Here is a 24,649-nt window from a genome sequence, read left to right on the forward strand (position 1 = left end):
TTGCAGCTGGTGACTGACCAAGGAATGACCCTGACCACAAGAATTTGGCAAGTGTTAGCAATTCACATCAGAATCGGCAGGAATGCTCCTGGATGGAAAGGTAAAGTTAAAAAGGAATCCTAGGCTTTGGGAACCAATCAATGTGCCTGTTGTAGGGAGGAGAGGCGCTGGAAGAGGGAATGCCCTAAGAATAATGTCAAGAATGCTCCCAGAAAGCAAAGAGGGCGTGACCCCCGAAAGATGATGATAGGCCGGGTCTGATGACTGGTGGGGCCCAGGGGCTTCATTAGACATTTCTTGGCCCACTGTCATTTCCCCACAGGCCTCTGGGTACAATTGACAGTGGGGAGTAAACCAAAAGGCTTTCCTAAAAACACAGGAGCAATTTACTTGGTCCTGAATACCAAATTAGCACCAGGCAGTTCCACTTCAATAGCGGTGACAGGAGTCTCCAGGAACCCTCAACAACAGGCATTCCTCAAGTCTCTGGAATGCCAACTGGGAGACCTCAAGCTAACACACAGCTTTCTTTATGTGCCCCACTGCCCCATCCTGCTGCTCAGTCCAGGCTTGTTATGTAAACTACAAGCGCAGGTAACTTTTTCTCCAGAGCAACAGCTCCACCTACAGGTACCTCCAGAACATGCACTTAGGCTGCAGATGCTCCTGACCAAACCAAGACTGGTGGCCACAGAACTTTTTCCACCAGAGATCTACAAACAAGTGAGTAAGGCCATATGGGCGTATGGGACTCTGGGACAGGCAGTTAATGTCGCTCCAATACCCATTCAACTAAAGGAGAAGGCGACTGTGCCTAGGAAAAAATAATGCCCGCTAAAGGAGGCGGCTGTGGAAGGGATACAAATAGTTTTGCAAAGTTCCTGAAATCTGGACTGATCAGACCTTCTAGATCACCCTACAATACTCTTATCTTACCTGTTAAGAAGCCAAATTTGGATTAATACCATTTTGTTCAGGACCTATGGGCTATTAATGAAATTACTCAGGACATTCAAGCAACTGTCCCCAACCATTACACTTTGCTAACAGCTGTGCCAGGGGGCAGCACCTGGTTTTCTATCTTAGAGATGGACATTTTTTTTTTTTTTGTATTCAAACTGATGTGTAGGCCCAACTGCTATTTGCCTTTGAATGGCAGGATACAACAAATAAGACTACCCAATATTGTTGGACCATATTGCCACAAGGACTTAAGAATTCTCCCAGTCTTTGGGGAACCACTAGCCAAGGACTTAAGAGACCTACATCTAGATTCTGGAATACTTTTACAATGTGTTGATGATCTGCTTATTACCCAGCAACTTTATGAGACGCGTTTGGAAAATACTATCAAGTCTCTTAATCATCTTGTGTCCTATGGATATAAAGTTTCCCCTCACAAGGCACATATTGGCACACAAGTATCTTATTTAAGTTTCAACCTAAAGCCAGGGGAGAGGAGTCATGACAGACCGGAAGCAAACCATTGCTGCCATCAAGACCCCAGAGAACAGAGGCAAGTCCAGGGGTTTCTTGGAATGGTGGGATTCTGCCGCATTTGGATTCCTAACTTTGGACTAATAGCTAAGCCACTCTGACTCTTCGAAGGGACTCAATAGAGCCCCTGGAATGGGACACAGGATGCCAGAAGGCTTTGAAACACTAAAGAAAAAAAAATTTTCAACCCCTGCATTAGGATTGCCCAACCCTCAGAAGCCTTTCAAATTATATGTACATGAAAAGCAGGGAATTGGACTTGGGGTGCTTATCCTACTGTGCACACAGCACCATTTCCAAATTTGGCATCTTCCCTGAAGGCACTGCTGGGGTGTTGGAAGAATAGGCACTTAGGAGGTATATGCAGAATGGAGAGGCAAGGGGACAGGAATAAGAGGGGCAATGGGAAGATGGGTGGGGAGGACACAGCAACCCTCTGACACCAGCAAAAGGTCCCCAGATGCTTGCTCCGGAGAAGACAAAATGCATTTTAATGATTTTTGTGGTCCAAAATACCACCTTTTGGAACCTGGGTGAGAGACAATGGGGTCATCATACGAAGTAGGCGGCCAGGGCTGACATCTTGTCCTTTGGTCGCCTGGCACTGGGCTTCCCAGCAGGCCGTCGGCCCCGGGCCCGCCCTCGGCCCTGCCTCCTCCCAGGCCCGCCTCGATGCATGGGGTGACAGGAGGCCGCATGCCTCAGTTCCACCAGCTCCTGGAAGACGGGGTCGCAGAAGACACAGCCCGTATGCTGTGTCTCATCACCCAGGAGTGGGGACTTAGCCTTGTTGAAGTCCACGTCGAGCAGGGCAGCCTCACAGGAGCTGCAGGTCTCGGGGGACACCCGCACACGGTGGGCGTTCTCGAAGCAGTGTGCCACTACGTTGCACTTGTTGCAAGCCACCTTCCACTTGGGGCCTGAAGTGGGGTCGAGCACCAGCACCCCACTCTCGCACTCCACACACTGGCCGATGCCCAGCATGCTCAGGGAGTGCTGGCAGGTGGGGTGTGTACACTCATTGCAGCCCATTCCTGGCAGGGAGAGGGCAGCCTGTGAAGCACACCTGGCCACCCGCCCCCTGCTGCAGCCCCCCAGCCCCACCCTTGGGCTGCCCTCAGTGCTTCACAGTCTAGCATCCCTCAACCCAGCAGAAAGTGCTCCTCTCGGCTTCGCTCACACTGGCCTGGGCTCTGGAGCGCTCCCATGCTCTGCTAATCTGAAACCTCAACCTTTGAGGCACCCCTTCCCTGGGCTCACATCATTTCCAGAAGGCCTTCCTGGCAGCCTCCAGTCAAGTCTGTCTGCCCTTCACTTTGCTTCCACAGCCTGTTATAGGCAGCTCTGTGTGGCCCTTATTCTAGTGGGGCACATGGGGCCACTGGCGGCCTGGATGCTGCTGGAGAGCAGGGATGGGCCTCAGTGTCTGCCCCACATGTGAGGTTTGAGTCAGGAGAGGTAAGCTAAGACCCCTGAGGGATTCCCAGACCCCCTGGGGGTGTGGGCAGTTGCCTCACTCTCGCTGCTTCTCATTCCTGTCTGTAGTATGGTGTGATGACACCCTAGGGGCTGTGTGGGGTGTATAAGAGACAGGACAGCTGAGGGTGAGCACTCTGGGTCCTGGGACCTCTTCAGACTCCCAGTTCCGTGTCTCAGCCCCACCAGGATACATGCTCTCCTTTCTTCAGTAATAAGCATGAGGATGAAGAACACTGGTGGGTGCTGACCAAGGGCACACGCCCACCTGCTGCATCCTCCCACTCATCCCAGCCCAGAAGGGGTTGCAACAACCCACTGCCAGATCCTGAGTGAGCTTACCATAGTCACCTGCACAATTATGACAGGAGAGAGCAGCAGAGGGTCTGGCTGATGCCTGAGCAGTGCCCAGGTACACTAGGGTCTCCTATCTCAGCACCAGTAGCATGGGAAGGCCCAGGGTAGGGATACTCTCAGAGTCCAGTGTGATGTCAGATACCGGGGGAACAAGGGCACCCCAGCTTGGGAGGGAGAGCTGAAGCCCAGGGATGAGATGATCTCACCTTTCTTCATGTCCCGGAAGGGTGGATGGTTGTAGCAATAGGGGCACAGTGGGTAGCTCTTTCCCCGAGAGCCCGATGACCACAGGACCAGCTCGAAGTCATCCAGCGGGCACCGGAGCTCCTTGTAAAGCTTGATGGTGCCGTTCTGGGGGAGGGTGTAGGTCTCGTCACAGTGGGAGCAGTGCAGGCGACTTGGCTTGGCCTGCAGCAATGCCAGGGGAGAGGCACAGGGTTGCCAGGGCCACCTGACTCTCCAGCCCACCCTCATTCTCCCCATAGTACACAATACATAACACATAGTAAGTCCTTATATATTTATGTATTATAACTTATGTATTACACAGTATAATACATAAATACATAGCGTAATACATAAATATGTAACACGTAAAATGTAAGATAATACATACTAATGTGTAACACATGTATAGACATGTACATGATACAGAATTGTAATACGCACATAATACTTAATACACGTACAGAATATGTAACGTGTAATGTGTAATACATAATAAGTGGCAAACAGTACATAATATGTAATATATTGCCAGGCAAGGACCTCTCAGGCAAGGGTTCAGGCCACAAGTCAGAACACTTGCTCTGTGCATAAAGAAAGGCAGTTCTAAAATCCTGGCATTTGTGTTAATGCCCACTGTAGCAAGGAACATATTAAAAGAAAATAATGGACTACCCGTTTAAGTGCCCTAACAGCCTATGTGTTCCTGGGACCCTGGGGACACTGGGTGTTTGCTGGCAAGGCTGCTTTAGGCCTCTTAGTCATTCTTGTGAAACAACCAGAACAAAGAATATATTGTAAGACTGAGGATAAGGTGGAGGCCTACAAAGGTGATAAGGCTTGCCTGAGTCTGTGCCCAAGAGCAATGCAGGCCAGAAGGAGTGGTCACAGCTCCTCACCCACCACCTACCTGGATGTACTTCATGAACCGGTGGCACTTTCCGCAGCGTGAGAGGGGCTTGCCTGTGGCTGCCAGAGGCGAAAAGGACACCTCCATCAACTCATCCATGCCTGAAAACAAGCAGTGCAGGAGTCACGTCCTCCGGCCTGCGGCAGTCCATCTCCCTATCTGGTGTAACCTGGTGGGCTGGAGGGGGGGCCACCACAGGAAGCAGAGGATCTGTGAGTGAATACATCCCTTGCCTTGAGGGCAGTGGGGTTTCCAAGTCAGTAATGGGAATGGCAGAGCTGCAGCCGCATTCGTCAGATGAGCCATGTGCTCTGCGTGTGGTATTAATACGCTAGCTCTTTAATCCTGGTAAGGACCCATGATGACCCATCATTGCCTCATCCTCCAACAGAGGCCTGGAGCCCAGATCTGGGGGCTGGTCTCACATGGGGGCCCTTGGTACCTCAAGTGGTGACAGCCCTGACCTGGGGCAGAGAAGAGGCAGACCTTACCTGCGATGGAGTCAACGAAGTAGTGGAACTTCCTCTTGAAGATGTCCAGGGTGTGGCCTAGGACCTGGCGGTAGTCGGCCTTACCCTGGGCAATCAGGTTCAGCTGCTTTTCCACAGCACTGCGGATGGTGGGGAGCACTAGCTCTGCATCTGCAGGTGGGGGGGAACGCTGCTGTGAGTACTCTCATCCAAGGGGTCGTGGTCACTGTGGTAGCTCTGGCCAGAGGAAGAAGGCACTGGCCGGCCCCAATACACCCATACCTTTCCTGATCTCCCACCCAGAAAATCCTGTGTGGAGCCACTAGGGACACCTGTCTCTAGGAATGCATCATAGATGTGCTCCTGGCAGCCCTTAGGCCATGTCTATGTTCCTTGGCGCCCGGAGGGGACAGAGCAGACAGTACTGCAGTGAGGATCCAGGTGCAGCCAGTAACTGGCCTGTGGGGAAGAGCCCTTGCTGCTCCTTTTGGGTCCTTTGTACTTGCCTGTTCATCACCCACCATGCTGAGCCCCTACTGGGGCAGGTCCTAGGGTGGCCAGTGCAGCACCCTTGCTTTGGGAGCTGGGGGCTCACCACAGGGTCTGGTAGGGGAGGCTCTGGGCTGACAAAGGTGGAGCTGCAGCCCAGGGAGCACTGGCCAGCTGAACTCACCGATCTTATAGTAGCCATGCACCAAGACAATGCCAAGGTTGGTGGGCTTGAGCCGACGCCCACTCTCCACAACCACGTAGTTGCGCTGGCAGATGTTGTTGATGTGCACAGGGATGCTGGCGTCTGTCCCTGCAATGCACAGCAAGGCCCTAGTGTCCCTTGGCTTGCCTGACACCCCCATCAGACTGGGGTCCCCTTCACCCCCACCTGTCCCAGGTCCTGGTTCTCAGCCCCTCCTGTGTTGCTCCTGGTGGCTGCCAGGCACTGCACTATGTGCCATTCATGTGTCGTCTTGTGAATCCCAGGACAGTGCTTCCAGTGCCGGGTGCTTACTCCTGCTCTAAGGAGGCTCAGAGGTTAAGGAGCTCTGCTAAGGGCAGAGAGCTCATTCGACCTGCCCCTCACATCTGGTGAGACCTCCTTGGCTCTCCATTCTGTGGCACTTACCTCATTCTGGAGCCAGAGCGCCAGCCCCCTGAACATGAAGCTCACATGCTCACTGCCAAAACCTGACCTATTTTGCCCACTTCCTGGTGATCAGTCCTCAAGGAAGGCTCCCAGTTCTGGGACACACCTCCTCCAAGGGACTTCAAGGTCACCTGGCACTGTCAGATGCTGCCATTACTGCTCCCCTGGCTGAGGAGCCTCTTTAGTGGGTGCTTGGAGGCTAAGGAGCCTGCTAAGGTCCCATGTTCACAGGATGAGGTGGGGACACGGGTCTGAACCCTGAGTGGCGGGCTCCGAGTGGTGCTGTGCCTGCGGCTGCCTGTCTGCCAGGCCCCCTGTGTGGCTCAGTGGGGTCCCTGACTCCCAGCTGCATTCTTGTCATGGCCTGAAGGGCAGCTCTTGCAGGCCCTTTTATAGAGCCCCAGGGGCCCTGGCTGACAGGGCCAGCTTCGACTACTGTCTCGTTCAGAAGGTCACAAGAGCTCTCTTCAGTGCTGAAAACTCAATATGCTTGATGTCTAGTGTATGGGTGCCAAAACCATGGATGTTCCATCAAAAGGAAGGGGCAGAAGATGCTGAGAAAACAGTGCCTGCCCCTCACAGAAGGCTGAGGATTGCCAAGGCAGGACCCACCACAGGCCCTCAGATCCCCAGGAAGTAACAGGCTCAGCTGTCTTGCCAAGGCCACTGCTGTCACCAGGACCCCAGACTCAGGTGAGCTGCTCCCTGGCAGTCACCTGTAGTACTGTCAATGATGGAACCAAACCCAGGTACAGCAGCCTGGATTGTCCCACAACCCTCCAGAGCCTGTCAATTGGGGAGGGGACTGGTCACTTGGGATAGTACGTCAGGGACCAGGCAGTGCCCACTGGAGCACTGCCTGGGTAGGGTAGAAGGCCTCAAGTGTGTGAGGACACACGTCACAGCCCCTAGGCCTACCTTGCCTATGAGTTGTGAGATCAGCAATTATACTTCTGAGCCAGCAAACTGCCCTGGGATGCCCATTTTTCACTTGGAAACCTGGTTTTGGTATAGGAGTTTCTGGCCCTTGTTGGGCTCTCTGCTTCCCTCACAGGGAAGTGGCGCCTGTGAATTTGGTTTCCCCGTCACCTGATTCCAGGACAGAGCCAGGCTAGCTACGTGGACTCAGAAGGACTCTAACTTTTGTGTTTTTCCTGCAAACGATTCATTTGGCATCCTGGGTGTTAGTGTGCATAAAGGCACATCTCAGCCTTTACAGGAAAGGCCAGGTCCTGACGTGGTGCCTTGGTGAGATACTGCCTGCTGCCAACCCTGCCTGGCTCAACTGGCCACACCCTGGGCCCCTGTCACCAGGTGCTGGGCATGGAAGGGTCACGGGCAGCTCTGGAAGCACTGTGTCCTGGGCTCATCTTGGGATGGGAACCTTCAGGCCTGGGTCCCAGGTGGGCAAGAGGGCGTACCCACCGATGCCATGCTTCTCCATGAGCGTGATGAGCTCGGCCTCCGTCAGGTAGTCAGGTGGGTTCGTTTGCTTCTCCAGCAACTTCACCTCGCCCACAGGGAAGGTGTCGCCCTTCTGGCAGGTGGGCAGGCTCTCCTCCAGGGGCACACTTTGCCAGGGCATGATCTCCGTAAAGCCTAGAGACAGGGTGCTGCCTCAGTCCCTGGGGCTCCATCCCCAGGCCCAATGGAGAGTGTTCTATCTATATGTGGAGACGAGGAGGGGGGCAGAGCTGGGTCCCACAGTGTTACCTGGTGAGATGACAGTCTTCACTGTGCAGGTGAAGTGCTCGGGCCCGATCCGGAAGGAAATGGTGTTCTGGAGGTACTTGCAGTCATAGCTAACGGTGGCAATGAAGTGCCTAGTGATGTACTCATAGAGCCGCCACGCCTCGCTCCCTGCAGTAAGCACAGACACTGGTCACCAGCCAGGACTCTGGCTCTAAGGACCCCCGGCTCCTGCTCAGGCAGCAGAGCCACAGGATACCCAAGGGAGGAGGAAACACAGAGCAAGGAAAGCGAGTCTCTTGCGCCATGGTGGTTCCTTTTTTTTTTTTTTAAATGTATCTTTATTGATTTCAGAGAGAGGAAAGGAGAGGGAGAGAGAGAGATGGAAACATCAATGATGAGAGAGTCTGATCGAGCCCGCAACCCGGGCAAATGCCCTGACCAGGAGTCGAACCCCAATTGCCTGGATCCCAGGTCAACGCTCAACCGCTGAGCCACGCCTGGCAGGGCCCTGGTGGTTCCTTTACAGCCATGGTTCTCATCTCCTGCCCTGCTTCCAGGTGGGACTGCTATTCAGATACCTGGCCTGTCCCTATCTAGTAATATGCCACCATCACTTCACACAAGCAGCTCCTGCCTCCACCTGCATGGCTCTCCCTTCCTCTGCCTTCTCCTGGCATGTGGTCACCAGTACCACCTCGGCCTGATGACTGAGCCTGTCACCCTCTGTTCTCAGGGCGATAGCTGCCCACCCACTCACCCCACCCTCCCACCTCCTGCCTGGCCCTCTCTGTTCTAGGGTCTCCCACGTACAGCTGCCTGCACCCTGCATTCAGGCACACTCGCTGTCACCACTTCACTCCTGTCCCGTCCCATGGTAAGGGAGCACACTTTCAGGTGACCTCCTATGCCACAGCCAGGGGCAGGTGGGGTAGAAGGGAGTCTCTACATTGCCACCAGAGCCTCACACCATGCAAAGGTCCCATGTCACTATAGCTTCCTGCCCTTCCCTCCTCAGAAGCTTGAAGTGTGTGTGTGTGTGTGTGTGTGCGCGCGCGCATAAATGTGAGTGTGAGAATGTTTGGGGGGAATCACCTGATACCTAATTCGGCCTCTGTGGCAGACCTCATGGGGGTGATGGGGGGATGGTCGCCAGCATCGTGACCTTTCCGTGGCCGGTTGATACCCTCTGCTAACAACTGTTTCACCTGAGGGAGAGAAGACAAAGCAGAGTGTGAGTCTGGGCTTGCAGGGAGCTGCTGTCAGTCCTGGGTTTGGCCAATCCTGAGCTGGGTCCCAAGGCCTTGACAAAAGGTGTGTATGGAGGGGCAGGACCTGGCTCCACTTACCGTGTCAGCCCAATAGGGGTGGTTGGCCTGTTGCCGTAGAGGGCCCTTCAGGTCAAAGTTCTCAGGGTAGTGGGTAGTCTCGGTTCGTGGGTAGCTAATGTAGCCTTGGGTGTAGAGCCGCTCAGCGGTCTGCATGGCATGCTGTGGCCCCATGCCTGAGAGAGACAGGAGGCTCAGCTGCCCGGAATGCCAGGGTCAGCCAGGTGCCTGCCCATGGGCACTCAGGCTCCCCCAAAGGCAGACAGGGCCTTCTGCAGGGTGACGGTGAATCTGAGCAGGCAAGGCCCAGGGCAGAGCTGCTGACCAGGTGCCTGTGTCTCATCCAAGACTGAGGTCCTCCACCTAATGAGGATGGACCCAGGACAGGGATGCTCAGTGTCACCCTCACAATGTTGGTACCTGTATTGACTAAATGTGACCTTCAGACCGCCTGCCTCTCACCCTCTGGCATGGAACCATAACCATGTTTCAGAGTCTGCTGTGACAGAATTAGCACGTGCCTTCCGTTCTGAGCCCCTTAGGTGTTTCTGTTCTTACAACACTCCAGGGCCACTGAGAAAGGGCTCGTCTTCCTGCTCCTCCCTGACCAGCACAGGCTGGCACTCAGCTACTGGTCACTCAATGTCATTGTTGCCCTCTGAGGATTCCTGGAGGTGTTACTTGAGAGGACACTGCTCATAGTTTCCCGAGGCTGCTGACAGGCCGCCAATGCCTGGAGGCCACCAACTTTCTAGCCCAACTCCCTTCTTGCTACTACAGAAACAAGGCTCAGAGAGGCTATGGCACATCTGTCCCAGGCAGGAGAGATGGGCCTTGACCTCTCCCCTGCAGCAGGGAAGCTTCTCTGGTACACTAATGTCAGGATGTCCCTGTTGGGTAGTGACAATCATTACCACTGCTATTGTTAGGATGCTATATTTCAGATGGGTACTAACTATGGTCACCCTCTTTTCTCATGAGGAAACAGGCTCTAGGACAAGGAAGGATGTGGCTGAGCTGGGATTTGGACCAGAGTTTGTATCTGGAGCTTGAACTCCACGGTTTAATGCCTCTGAGGTGCACATGAGGGCCTGCCTTGTGGATGGGCCTGCTGATGGCCTTCCATGTGTTCAATCCTGGCAGAGATTCCTCAGACACTTAGTAAAATGATATGGTCTGCATTTTCCCCACATAAATTTAAAGAAACTGTTGAGGATTAACCAACAGTCTTGTGAAACTGAATCCTCTTTCTTGTTTGTTTTTACTCGTTTTCCACTCTGGAATTTAAGAGAAATGAAATCTGCATGAGGCTCAGATTCCCTCTACGCCTCAGGTGGCACTGCATAGAGAGAGGGCGCCAGCACAGGTGAACATGTGGAGGGAGTATGTGCCAGCACAGGTGAGCACATGGAGGGGGTGTGCTGGCACAGGTAAGCACATGGAGGGGGTGTGCTGGCACAGGTAAGCACGTGGAGGGGGTGTGCTGGCACAGGTAAGCACGTGGAGGGGGTGTGCTGGCACAGGTAAGCACGTGGAGGGGATGTGCTGGCACAGCTAAGCACGTGGAGGGAGGTGTGCTGGCACAGGTGAACATGTGGAGGGTGGTGGTTTTGGCGCAGGTGAGCATAGAGGGAGAATGCTGGCAGGAGTAAGAAGCTCAGCACTGTCCTACACCCCCAGGTACTACACTGGGGTTGAATGGGGTTGCTGCATGCCTGATCCAGGAAGTGTTTTGGGGGCTTTAGAGAAATGGCCTCATACCCAGAGAAGAGCTGGCCACACGAAGCATCTCCACAGTGTTCAGGGCCAGGGGCCTCTGCTTGGCCTTCTCTTTTTTGCTTGTGGCTTCCACCTAGAAGACAGAACGATTCAGTGTTTGGGCGTGGGGGGAAAGGGAAAGACACCATAATAGAAAGAAACAGGAGGCGTGGGCAAAGGGCCTGGTTTCATTCATTTGATCTCCCTGCTTCTCGAATTCACTGCTCACAGTGCTCTCAAGACTTGAATGAATATTTATTCAGGTCCAGGAAGGAAAAAAGAAAGATAATTTTCTAAAGAATTTTCCAGGGAGAGAGAAAAACTGTAGGAACAGGGAAGAGGCAAGAGAAGGGATTGCAAATTCAAAATTAGACAGAAGCCAGGGTCAGCACGGCCCTGGGGATGGCAGTGGGGTCAGAAGGGCCCTGGGGTGCAGGCTGTCTCAGGGGCACCTGCTTGCCCTCAATGAGCCTGAGTGTTGCCTCAGGGCCTGCTAGTATTCTGCATCTTCTGATTTGTCAAGAAAAGCTGAAAATCAGGATTTTAATGTAAAATCCCGTAATTTTTAAATGTCGGCAACTATTGTGAAACTTTTGTCAATACCATGCAGTTTAAATAAAATACTGGTAAGCTACCACTTCCAACCTCTAAACTGAACAGATGTCAGAAGAGATGGCCCCGTTTTGCCTGTGGCAGAAACAATGCAAACAACTCAACTCTGATAGCTCATCCATAAATCCCATGTAGCCCTGGCCAGGGCAGGGCCTTCTGATTCCACACAGACAAACGTGAGCTGAACACTGAGGCCAGATTGTGTATGTGCATCCACGAAGGCTGGATCACTAGACTGAGAGCTGGAGACAATAGCAATGGTGTCTCTGTAGGAACATTATCAAGGATAAAAGCATGGAGCAACTTTAGAAGTTCTGGAAGCCTGAGACAGCTGCATGGGTGGGTTAGAGGGCGCCCAAGGAAGGCTTGAGAAGAACAAGAGAAGGCACCTCAGTGGCTTTGGTAGCTGTCACAGCTGCAGGGCATTTGCTGCAATGGCCTTGGGCCTGCCATCGTTACCCCCATCCCCTGAAGCCAGCGCCTTGCCAGATGGCATCACCTCCTTCCTAAATGCCATTGTCCTTCCAATTTATAAAACCCTGAGTAAGAAATACAGCGCCACAAAGGCCATGAAAGCTGATGACATTGGGATCCCAGATCACAGCAGTCTGTGCTGTGTGACCTTGGGCGGGTTCACGGCCGTGCACATAGAACTCTCTGGAGTTATCAGCTTTAGACGTCACAGAAAAGGAACATCTGTGTGAAATGAAGTCCTGTCAAAAGGAGATGATGCCCACAGGGTCACATGGAAGGGAAGCATGGAAGGGGCCTGGCAGGTCATGGGAGTGATGATACAGAGCAGATATGGAGCATGTTACAATTACTGCAGTGGGCAGAACTATTTCAGTGGAGCATATGTGTAACTGTTCTTTCCGAAAGGGGGAGAAAGATGTGACCCTAGGTCACAAGCTATTCCTCTAGCCAGAGGTAGCCTACTCCTACCCCGACCCAGGCAAAGGTGACAGATGTGGGTGCAACAGGCCCACCTGGGCTTCCTTTTCCTGCTTGGTCATGTTTAAAAACATCTGTGCAATCTCCCGGTCAAACACTCGCACTCGGTCCCAGTCCAAAAGGAGAGATCTGTCTTTATCAGCGTTAACCTGCAGGAAGGACAAAAGAACACAGGAGAGAAAGTACCCAGGTGAATCTGTTACCAGAGAAGAGAATTGGGGCAGATGACGCTGGTCCTTGTCTGGGAGCAAAATGGCCCTGGCTCTAAAGTTTCATAGCCATGCCCTGGCCAGTATGGCTCAGTTGGTTACATATTGTCCTGTGCACCAAAAGGTTGCCAGTTCAATTCCTGGTCAGGTTACATGCCCAGGTTGTGGGCTCGATCTCCAGTAGGGGGTGTGCAGGAGGCAGCTGATAGATGTTTTGCTCTCACATCAATGTCTCTCTCCCTCTCTCTAAAAATCTACAAATAAAAAATTTAAAAAAGTCTCATGACTGTACCTGTGCAGGTATGCAGATATGCAGCCCCTCCCCAAGTGAAGGCTGCTCTGACAGCTGGCCTCCCCCTGAAATTAGGCAGATGGTCTCACAAGGGGGTCTTGTGCCCAAAGCTGAGACTCATGTGCCCTTAAAGAGTGTCAGAGCCTCCACCTCTCACAACATCCCTGCCCACATCCTAATTAATGCCTGGCCAACACTAGGTGTGGCCTCACCCTGGGGCCCTGGCACCATGTCAAATGGAGCAGCTCTGTATTATATTCTAAATCTTACAAGAAGCTTCAATGGAGTCTTTATGTGGATAAGGGGTTACAAAACCTTAAAAAGTCTGAAAGTCAATCCTTGGACCTGACCATGGCTGCTAATGGCCCCAAGGGATGACCTCACTCCATACCACCAAAGCTGAGCTCATTTCTGATTATCCAAATTCAGTGCATCCAGGCCTAGCCTTATCCTGCCTCTCCATGAAAACTGAGGTCCCTTCCCTAGGCACCCTGCAGACCCTTCTCTGGTCTCCCTCCTTTGTACTGCTATCCACAATGTGCCCTCGACCTCAGGGGCCTGAAGGACTATGATGATGATGACAATGATGATGATGGGAACTCTCAGAATCCACACCTAAACCTAAAAAGACCTCGCCGGAACAGGGAAGGGAAAGAGAACCTTGGCCTGCAGCACCCAGTAGGTCTCCGGTTTGAAGGACTGGATTTTGTCATGTCTCTCTACGCAGAATCCCAGGGTAGGGGTTTGACATGGCCCAAAGGAGATGAGAGAGCTGTCTAAATCGCCGTATTTCCCCTGGAAGTACTTAGTCTGAAACCTACAAAGAGGGGTGTAGGAGAGAAAGATATTTCAGTCATGCATTTGCTCAAGACAACATCATTAACCACTGGTGGGAATCTGGGATGGGCTAGCTGGTTGGTGGGTGCAGGGAGGAGGCCAAGGTGGCTGGATGCTCCCTGCTCAGAAGACAGGCTAAGAGGATGTGCTCAGAATAAGAACCAGGGAGGTGTGTGTGTACACATAACAGAGAAAGTGGGAAAGAAAAGCAGATAGTCTGACCATCCCAGGGCAGGAAGCCCTTCTATTATATTCCATCCCCTATGTTCTCCCCTCAAGATCCGCACAGTGCTTTTCAAGCAGTGATCTATTTAGATAGTTTTCTCTAGGGTTTTTAAAATACTGACAATTGCAGGAGGCTAATAAGGCCCAGGAACCAAGGATGGGGAAGAGCAAGGGTGGGGGTTCTGGTCAAAGGGAGGGCGGCCAGCACCTGGTGAAGGCACAGCCAATGCGCAGGTCCAGCTCCTGCCGGGCATCCACTGAGAGTGCCTCGTTGTGGTCAGGCTCGCCCAGGCGGGCCATGGCATTGCAGATGTCTGTGTCCGTGATGGAGCTGAACCTGGCCCGGAACACTGTCTTCTCACCACCATGGGCTGGATTCATGACGGGCAGCACAGCATCCAGGACCTGGGGGAGGTGGCTGGCTGTGACCCTGTCCATCACCTAAGGTCTCCACCTCCCACTCTACATCCCAGCTGTGGGCCCAACTCCTCTCCAGGGCTAAGCCTCCCCAGCTGTTTGTGCAATCCCCTGTTCACTCTTGCCAGACTCTCCTCTGTCTCTCTCCCCTTCTGGAAGCCTCAGTCTCTCTACATTCTCCTACCACAAAAGGCTTCCTTCCTTTTGTCTACAAATTTATTCAAACACCCCCTTATTATCATCCTGCAGGCTGCTACCCTCTCTCTCATCTCCTGCTTCCATCCTCACCAAACCAAGAGATGCTAATGCCAAGAACACAAGGGAACTCAAGAGTTGCAAAATCCACCTCACTTGACCCATTTCCCCTTCTTCTAGAGAAGGGAGTACTAGGAGGGGAGGGTGGAACTTTCAAGAGACTGGAGAAAAGACAGGGAGGGTAAAAAGGATGGAGAAGAAAAGGCAATGGGCAGGAGCGGGAAGGCCCTGGTGACCCCCACTGTGGGGGACTTGGGTGGCTCAGGGATAAGGCACAGCAGGGGTCCTAGAGTCAAAACTCACTAAGAAGGCCGTGCAGTGGGAGGGAGTCATGTGGAGCCTGGCCATGCAGCTTCTTTACAGGGAAGAAGTGACTTCAATTCCGAAGGGAGCAAGCCCCATAAGCTGCCACCATTCTTTACCCCCAGCCGCAAAGATCCCCTTGGGAAGAGCAGGCCAGCAGGGCAGGGGTATTTGGGAAGGGATGGAGTGTAATCAAGTGCGTTGAGGGTGCTGTGCTGGAATGCAGGGTGCCCTGAGTTCCTGTGGTGCTGCAAATATTTCCTGAGCCCTGAGGCATGCCAGGCCCTGGTGAGAGCTAGGAGTGCAGAGGCAGAAGGGCGACCTATATAGAGTCACAGCCTGAGGGGCACAGGGTGACACCTGTAGTCACATCCAGTGCCAGGGCACTACGGCTGAGGGAGGTACAGGAGGACAGCCTGCTTGGGGAGAGGATGCGTGTAGGTGGGAGACGAGGAAGGCATGTGAAAGGAGAGAGGAAGACTGCCAGGTGTCAACAGGCACTGAGCTAAGGTCCCTGAAAGGTGTTGCAGAGCCTGAAATGCTGAAAACCAACTCTCCTTGAGACAGCTCCATTCTGAAACTCAAATCCATCTAGCAAATTCTGCCCCTTTACCGTCGCTCACACAACATGCCTCCAGCAGGTGAAGGAATACTCCATTACCCTTAGTAGAGTCCATGTGTTTTAAAGTGTCTATAGAATTTCCAAAATAAAGGAGAGTAAAAGGTATTTTTAAGCCAATGTAGCTGATTCCCTACTTTGGGCTCAGGGATGTTTTGGCAGGAAGGCCAAAAGTGAGGACCACAGTGGGGTCCATCCTCACCTCGAAGCAGATGTTCTCCCCTTCCTTGTCGCAGTCCAGCCATAGCACGATATAGTCGCAACCTTTGCCCTCCACCTGCCACAAAGCACAGGGTGACTCGTACCTTCCAGAGCCCGGCCCCCTGCAGTGGCCACGGTGCGCCCATCTGGCTCAGGGGGCAGAGCAGGCCTCCTCCCATCCCCATTCCCACTCCCAGCTGTTTAGGAAGCCTGGTGTCCAGGGCAGGGGCCCAGGCTAAGCAGAAGAACTATCTGGTAAGAATGGCTTAGCTGGTCAGAAAAGAATTTAGTTCAGAACTACTGTTTTGTGGACAAAAAAAATGTAGAAAAAGGACTGAAATAACACTAAATGTTAATAGTGACTGTCTTGGGTAGTATGATTATAAATAATTCTCCTTCTTTATACTTATTTATATATTCCAATTTTTCATAATGTATATGCATTTGTTTTAAAATCAGAAAAACCACCACCACCAAACTATTTTTTAAAAATTCCAGTGGATGACAGTGTAGTAGGGGAAGGAGCAAGCCTGAAAAGGTGTCTAGTGGGCCAGCTTGGGGCACTCACAGAAAGGTGGTGAGGCCTGCCCAAGGGCTGGGGTGAAATACCTCCTTGTTGGGGTGAAGGGGAGGGGAAAGGAGTCAGAGGAAGGGCCTCCTTGCCTGCCTGTGCCCCGCCAGCCCCACATACCTGCAGGAACTTCACCATGTTCAGCTTGGGGTTAGCTTCCTTCTTCTCCGTCGGGGCTTGGCTGAACAGCTCTGCGGGGTCCACTTTGTCCCATTTGTTGTACTTTCCTATAAACCACAGGCAAAATGACATCTGAATCACACTTCAGAGCTTGGCCTCCATGATTGTTATAATGGTGTCTTGTCTTACAAATAGGGAGAGGAAGGCTAGAAAAAGGATTTGCCCAGGGCAACCTCGACAGAGGCAGAGCCTTCCTCCTCCTGGCTGCTGAGCTGACACCACCCCTTGGCCACCCACGGGAGCTACCACTGGGCAGGGCTGCTGCTCTAGCCTTGCTTCCAGGATGGTCACTGTGGCTAGAAGCACCACTCCTGGGCTGAAACACCACACACCTTCATCTTCTCTTCCAGCCTGGATTCTGTAACCCTTTCCCCCCAACCAGCACTTGACTAGGCACAAGATGACCGCTAAGTTGATGCCAGTGGAGAATCAATCTTTTTGGGCCTGAAGTTGAACACAGTCGCCTACTTCATTACTCAGGGCTTGGCACTCACATGTTAAGCACTCAGACTTTCTTCTAGTCCCCATTTCTTGCAGCCTGGGAGACTGGCTGCAAGACCAAAGTTCAAATCCCAGCTTCCCCCCTGCAGGCTGGTGGTAAAGCTTAGGGTCCGAATGCTCAGCCACACGACTGAATCAATGCCACTGTTGTCACTGAGCAGCAAGAAGTACTGAGGCTTTGCAATGTGCCCAGCCCTGTGCTAAGCACTCTACCAACACTGTCACAATGAGTGCACAGACAGTTCTGGGAGTGGATGGCCCTGTCATAAGACCCATTTCACACATGAGCGGCAGAAACTCATGGAGGCCCGGTCACTGCCCCAGTCCCAGCCTGTGAGCAGGTAGAGTGTGATTAAGAGCCCAGGCTGGGTTCTTGTCAACCACACGGCCCTGCACCTCACCCCAGTGCGTCACTAATGCTGGCCATTCCAAGATGATGGATAACAATAACAGGATGAGGATGAGGATGACAGCCACTGAGTGACCGCTGGACAACAGTGACACTCAACAGGAGTAGCAACCCCATCCCAAGCACCTGTTCAGGCCAGTCTGCACAGGAAGGTGCACAACACATGCAGTGACTAAGGGTGCTACTGGAATGGGGGCTCATGGGTGTTGACCTCCAAAGCCTGAGTTCTGGGTGCCTCACCTAGGGACCCCAGGTCACTTCTCAACCTGCTGGTGTCAGGGCTCACGAGTTCTAAACTTCTGTACCTGGAGCCCTCCTATGGTTCCAACTGGACCCTGAGAAACACCATGCAGGGCTTCCCTCAGTAGGATGGAGGGTAGGCAGGAGGGTAGGGGGCTCACCCAGGAAATCCAGGGTCATCACATGACCACAGACAGATGTCATCTTGAAGCGGACTGGCTGGCCAGCAAAGGTCCCTGTGTAGTCATGCACTGAGCACGTTCCATTCAGCCCTTTGTGTGAGGACATGTTCCCTGCAGAGACGCACAGTGATAGCTGCTCCAGCAAGCTGTAGCTGCCTCTCGGAGGGCCAGAGTCCCCCTGCCCCAGAGCGGTCAGTGATGACAGTCCTCAGGCCACTGTGGGGAATTAGGTGCTGAGAGGTCTCACGGTTCACTGGGAAAACGCCACTGGTAAGGACCAGCACAGTGTGCTCAGCACACAGAGCCTGAGGTTGGCCTCTCTGAACTATCAAGTGCAGACCCTCTTGGGCTCTTCTTCTTCATTTCTGTGCTCACTCTTAATTTGATTTCTGCCTCGCTTCTCTCAACTGTCCTCAGAGGTCCCCAGGAACCTCCTAATTACTGAATCCCACAGTGTCGTCTCACTTCCCACTGATGGCCTCTCAAACTTTCTCAGTTTCTAGGACCAAGCACTACTTCTGGGGTCTCCCTTCCTCTTTAGACCACAACTTCTTAGCCCACTGTCTCAGGGTCTCTTCCTCCTTCAGCCTTGGGACCAAGGGGAGGTCAGGGTGGACTATGGGTCCCCAGCATCCAAATATCCTTCCTACTTGGAGGGAATTCAGAGACAGGAGGGGGAGCAGCACTGACCACCCCAGTGGCCAGAGTGGGGGTGAGGGAAGATGCTCCGTTTCCCAGTGCTCTGCTGCCTTGGGAGGGCCCCGGGCAAGGCTCAGCCTAGTGGCTGCTCTTAAGTGACACAAAGCTTGTGGGCTGAAGCTGCAGCAGTCAGGGGTCAAGGGTAGTGGCAAGGATCTTGTGGTGATGATGCCTGTCAGACTTAGACTGGGGTGTGGTCCTGGCTGTGTCTTCCTCCTTCCATTGAATTTCCTTTCTGTGTAACTTACCAGGGCTGGTTTCTACTCCCTGTGACCGACAACCCTGACTAGCATGGCACTCTTACAGTAGCCTGTTGCACCTGCTATTATGCTGTGAACAGTGCCTGTGCCTTTTGGGAGCCCCAGCCCTGGCTCATGCTGACTGTGGCAGTAAATGTATCCCACAGTGACCAACACCAAGGTGCTTCATGAACGTCTGGTATCCTGAACCAAGTCTACTCCAGCAGGCTAGAGTCGCACTTCAGAAAAAGAAAGAAATGATGTGTAAAATAGGAATGACCGTGTTTACAGATCAAAGCCAGAGAGACACCAGGGTTGGTCTTCCCTACCTCGAGAGAGGATTTTGGCAATGGACTGGGCCAAGGAGGGTTTTTCTGCAACCATGAGCACGGTCTTCATCTTGTCTTAAAGTTGGCTCCAGTTTCAGGGAAATGGCAATGAAGAAGTTCAGGAATGGCAACAGCCCAACACTACTTTCAACACTGACTCCTAAAGAGAGAAAAAAACACACAGAAAAGAGCAATGCTTCCAATGGAAGCTATACCACTTGCTAATAAGGAAACTCACTTTAAAAAACCAAAAAAGCAAACCCCAGGCAAGAAAAAAAAATTAAGGAAACTTGAAGACATCTGACAAACAAACAACCGCCCAGGATAACTGATGTGGCTCGGAGATGGCATTGGGAATTTGGCTTCATTTGGGAGAATGAAGTGGCCCCATGACCTCAGGTCAGATCCATGCCAGGGAGATGTTGGGGCCTCTGGATCTGGGCCAGGACCAGCGCAGGGTTGATGCTTGGCCCTCCTCCCATGCTACAGTTCTGTGTACTCCCTGGGACTGACAGTAGCATCTCTACCTCAGCAGGGCCCTGGGACACTTTTAAAATGCAGACATCCAGGCTGGGCTTCCCAGGTCCTCCTTCTGACCCACAACCAGGCCTGAGACCCACTGGCCAGAGGTTCCAGTCCCCAGCAGATCCTTCACAACAGGTTCCAATCTCCTTTCCTACCTGCCCCACTATACCTCTCACTTTGCAGGCTATGCTCTGGTCAATTACACTGGACACCATTATCTAAAGAAAAAAAAACATTTTCATGTTTCCACCCCTTTTGCTTGGACTATTCCTCCAAGCCTGGAGAATGCTGCTCAACTGTCCACAGGTCCAGTTCAAGCACTGCTTCCTCCTTAAAGAGTTCTCCCCACACCCACTGGCAGGATGAATCGTTTCCTCCAGACCTTGTGCCCTTAAAACCTGCTGCACATCACACCAATTAGTTACTGCCTCATCTACCCACTAGCATATAAATGACTTGCTGTCTGACTCACTGTGGTCAATTGAAATAGCTGGTTCTGGGCCTCATACAGGACATTTAATACCTGTTGGTCGAATAAAAGAAACATATTATGGCTGCCTTTTTTTTTTAAATCCTCACCTGAGGATATTTTTTCCATTGCTTTTTCAGAGAGAGAGTGGTGGGGGGAGAAAGAAACATCGAATTGCCTCCTGCACACACCCTGAGCGGGGCTGGGGACTGAGCCTGCAACTAAGGTACGTGCTCCTGGCTGGAACTAAACCCAGGACCCTTCAGTTCAAGGGCCAATGCTCTAACCACTGAGCCAAACCGGCTAGGGCTGAACCCTGCCTTTTTAATCATTATAAATATGGCACTGATATTGATAAATACAATAATGCATTAAAAAAAAAAAAAAAGACTTGTATTGACAACTGGGCAACCCTCTGGGAAGAAAAATAAAGTTAGATTCTTACTTTCCACCAAATCAAATTCCAGATCTAGCAAAGATTTAAGTAAAAAAAAAGAAAAAAAAAAAAGAAACCAGAAAAATACTAGAAGAAAACATACACGTTGGTATATATAAAAAAAAAAAGAACTAGAAGAGCTAGAACAGGCTTTTGCTTATCTCACCAGCAAACATCACAGGTCTGAGCACACACATGGGTGAGGATAACGGGACATGCAAACTCGAACCTAAGTGGTGGAAATTCAGTCGAAGCAACCTCTACAGTATCTCTTAAACTGTGAGTGCACATTCTTAGCAACTGCACTTCCAGAAAGGAATTCAATTATCCCACAGGTATTTACTGAACACCTACTACATGCTTGGCCCAATCCTGGGTGCAAGGAACACAGTACTAGGCAACCCAGGTCTGTCCTTTGGAACTCACACCCTTGTGCAGGAGTCTCTATGTGCCACATGGGACAAAGCAGTTCAGGGCAAGAGTGACAGGTGATGTCTGGGAGAAAAGTCCAGTAGAAAGGCCAGGGCAGGGTTGAGGGGGAGCGAGGAGGCTGGGGGAGCTGAGAGGGAGCAGGCATGTGGAATGCAAGCATTGGCTGTGGATTGTATATTTTGACGGAGCAGGGAGGCAGTGCGGGAGCAGGATGATCTGACTTCAAGTTTTAAAGGTACCTTTCTGGCTGCCCTGCTAGAAGGGAGTGACTGGGTTCTGAGTGGCAGCAGTGGAGGTAGTGAGGTTAATTCTAGTTCAACAGTTTATACCTCAATACTGCATAAGTGCTTTGTAATGTTCTAAGTATCACTGTTTTATTAGGGGGGGGAAATTTACTTCCTTTAAGGATATGAAATCATGAAATCCTGGGGAAAGGGCCTTGGTGATGATCTGGTACAATTATCTCAAGGAGGAAGAACTGAAAACTCAGAGAAAGGATTTTCCAAAGGTACCTCAGGAAGTTGGCTGGAGTAAAACTCATGCTTCCTTACTTCCAGCCGGGTACTTTTTTTTTTTTTTTTAACTGCATCAGCTTCCTTCCAACTCTTAAAAAAATATTTCTGCAGTCACAACTGTGATTAATTTTCTGTGATTAATCTTAGGGCTTTCCTATTCTTTCATTAAGGCACACCTCCAAGTTCAAAACAGAAGCCAATGAGAACAAAAGCTGAAAGCAGTGGTTTGCAAACTTCATTTATATACCACCCTAATGCTTTTGCCTTACTGGCAAAACATTATTATTCACTTAAGTTTTGCTTTTTAAAAAAGTTTAAATATATATAAAAGAGGGAAATATTATAGCCTCATAGGAACTAAAAGGCTGTAATCAATGGCCAGAACTAGGTTCTTTCCGGCAATCTATATGGTATATCAAATTTTATTTGTTGCCTGCCAAAGTTGAGCCTGAAGTTTGTCCTCTTATTTCAAAAAGGGAGATTAGCAAGTGCTAAGCGGGTGTTGACAGCAAACATTCCAAATTGGGGCTGTAATTAGAAGGGCTGAAATTGCAAGTTAGCCTGTTATTACCCTGTCAACTCTCACTAGAAATACCACAATGGTATGTGTCCTCTGGGAGACACTGCTTGTAGAGAGTCTTTTCATGTCAGTGTCTTATAAATAAGTGGATTTAGCTTGGGAGTGAAGGCCTAACAGTGGTCTGAACAGCATTTAGAGCCCTAGGATTTCCCACCTTAGTAACTTCACCAAATACCTATGGAGACAGGAAAAGAGGGAGAGAAACAACCATTTCTTAAGCTCCTCATCTGTACTAGGCACACTACTGCTATAAACACTTTACTTAATCTTGCCAACAACCCTACAAGGCTAGCGTTGTAATTTTTTAAACTATGAGTAAACTGAAGTTTAGCCTGGTTGAGCCTTTGCAAAGGCTCTAGGAATCCCAGGGCTCACTGGCCATAAGTCCGCATTGGCCTGACTTCTCACATGCTGTTCCCAAAGGCTGAATGAAAAAAAGGTTAAGACAAGGCCACTGTCCTCCTTTTCACATCTGTGAGAAACAACTGCCCCTGGACGCTACTTAATTTGTTCAAGGTAAAGTACTCTCTACATCAACTCCGAGAACTCCTGGACGCCCTCCAGACTGAGTTGGGGCCCAGGCGGTTGCAGTAGACCCTGGGCCGTGTGGACCTGGGCCGGCGCTGGCCCGACTGCTGCACTGCCTCCCTGAGCTTTCCCTGTGACAACAGATTCGGACCACACACCCCATCTTAAAGAACTGCAGGGGGGCTCAGTGAAGAGAACTAACTGCAGCGCCTGCTCTTCCCAGACACCTGGCTAACCGCTGGCCCAGCACCACCTCCCCGAACTCCCACAACAAGCCCGGGGTAGGGGCTCGACCCCCTTTAGAGAAGAGGCGGAGAATTCGGAGCCCGGCCCCGGACCCTATCCCCCGCCTAGGGGCTGGGGCGCCTCAGTCCCTGGCCAGCACTCGGGAAACATGCCCCCAGAAAGTCCCATGCTTCCCACGTCCCTGAGCCGCCTAGCGCGGCACCCGCCGCCTGCCTCTCACCCGCAGCCCCACAGCGGATCCCTCTTCAGCTCCCGCTCCCGCTCCCGCTCCCGGAGCGGCCACTGGCAGCCCCTACTTCCGGGTCCGGCAGCTGCTGGCGTCCCCGCGCCTGCCTCCGGCGCCCGCACGTCTCCCTCCACGAGTTCCGTAGCTCGCGCGTTCCGGCAGCACCGCCCCGAGTGGCCCTGCACGCCGCAATCTTCAGGCTGTCGCGTTCTTACCCGTGGCGGGGAGACAATAAAGACGGTGATCATTACAATGATTATGAAAAAACTGGATGATAAGCATGAAAACATATAGTTGTTAATAATTACAATAATTAAAACTACAGATGTGTGTATTGCAGGCTTCTTTCAATACTATAAACATTTGTGAAATGAACTGTGTAAAATGCAGCTGGAAGACAAACTGGAAAATAAAAGTTTTTTTGTGTTAGAGCATTAGGTTATGGAAAAATTATAACTATCATGACCATACTTTAATATATTTTATTTTAAATATTTATTGATTTCAGAGAGAGGAAGGGAGAGGGAGAGAGAGAGAAGCGTCATTGATTGGCTGCCTCCCACAAGCCTCCTACTGGGGATTGAGCCCACAAACTCTGGCATGTGCCCTGACAGGGAATCAAACCTTGACCTCCTGGATCCTAGGTCAGTGCTCAACTGCTGAGCCACGCCAACCCAGCTTAATATATTTTAAATAATAGGATACATACATTTCCTTTGGGCCCTGTAGTCAATTTTCCCATCTTGCTTTTATTGGAATACTAGCCCTGATAGATGCTCTGAAAAAGTTCTATAGCCAAACTAAGGTTGGGAAATGGCAAAAATTAAGAGTCACAATGAGATTTCCCTTTCAAAACAGAACTTCTGATTCAGAACCCACTCCTTGCCAGGCTCTCCATCTTCAAAATGGCAACTCCATCTTCCTGGTTGCTCAAAACCTATGCCTTGAAAGCATTCTGGATTCTTCTCTTTTTCTCACTCATTAGCCATCACTGTCTTCAAAATATGTTTGAGACCCAATCAGTTCTCCCAGCCTTGGCTGCCACCACACTGAGCCAAGCCCCATCTCCCCCTGGTCTCCACCCTGCCACCCTAGGGTCTGTTCTCCAGTTGTAGTGACCAGGGTTAGGTTGGACCTGAGAGGTGCGATCAGTTGGCAGGGAGCCAAAACCAGAGGGGCTGCTCTGGGTTTGGAGGTCAGGTGTGCTAGGAGTGTGGAAGGGAACAGTGTCCCACTGACCTCCAGGCCCCAACATTTTTTGTTGCTCAAAGCAGGTGTTTCACCACTCTCAGGATGTGTCCTCTCTTCCTGGTTCACCAGGCATAAAAATTTGGACAAGAATCTTATTTCTGTGTAGCTCAGTTTCCTCAGGGGGATGTTGAGGTCACTCTCCCTCAGGGACCCAAGCTTGCAGGCTGGCCTCCTGAGCACTGGATTGTGAGCTTCCAGCAGGTGTTTCCTCCCTAACGCTTCTATGGGGCCAAGGCAAGAGCCGCAAAGGCCACCATGGGACCATTCCCCTAACTGATGCTGCAAACCCAATAAAGTTTGGGATAGTGGTGGCTGGAAT

General features: G+C 51.5%; 1 protein-coding gene across 2 annotated transcripts; it reads right to left on the reverse strand.

Moving 5' to 3' along the window:
- Window positions 1-482: 482 nt before the first annotated feature.
- Window positions 483-23,101, reverse strand: TOP3B (DNA topoisomerase III beta). 2 transcript variants are annotated; one of them, XM_016204313.2, is made up of 18 exons: window positions 23,074-23,101; window positions 19,123-19,282; window positions 17,835-17,966; window positions 16,464-16,570; window positions 15,774-15,848; window positions 14,186-14,382; window positions 13,576-13,732; window positions 12,450-12,563; window positions 10,855-10,945; window positions 9,115-9,269; window positions 8,868-8,973; window positions 7,790-7,936; window positions 7,502-7,675; window positions 5,609-5,737; window positions 4,957-5,106; window positions 4,466-4,566; window positions 3,537-3,738; window positions 483-2,531 (listed from the first exon to the last, which is right to left on the reverse strand). In XM_016204313.2, exons 2-18 carry the CDS (start codon window positions 19,190-19,192, stop codon window positions 2,050-2,052), a joined length of 2,589 nt encoding a protein of 862 aa, XP_016059799.1. In that variant the 5' UTR covers window positions 19,193-19,282; window positions 23,074-23,101; the 3' UTR covers window positions 483-2,049. The 2 variants fall into 2 exon arrangements, with proteins under 2 accessions (XP_016059799.1, XP_016059798.1); XM_016204312.2 differs by lacking the exon at window positions 23,074-23,101 and having other exon boundaries at window positions 19,123-19,377.
- Between the last annotated feature and the right edge of the window lie 1,548 nt (window positions 23,102-24,649).

Source organism: Miniopterus natalensis, chromosome 20, assembly GCF_054644295.1.
Source record: "Miniopterus natalensis isolate mMinNat1 chromosome 20, mMinNat1.hap1, whole genome shotgun sequence".
Classification (NCBI taxonomy): Eukaryota; Metazoa; Chordata; class Mammalia; order Chiroptera; family Miniopteridae; genus Miniopterus; species Miniopterus natalensis.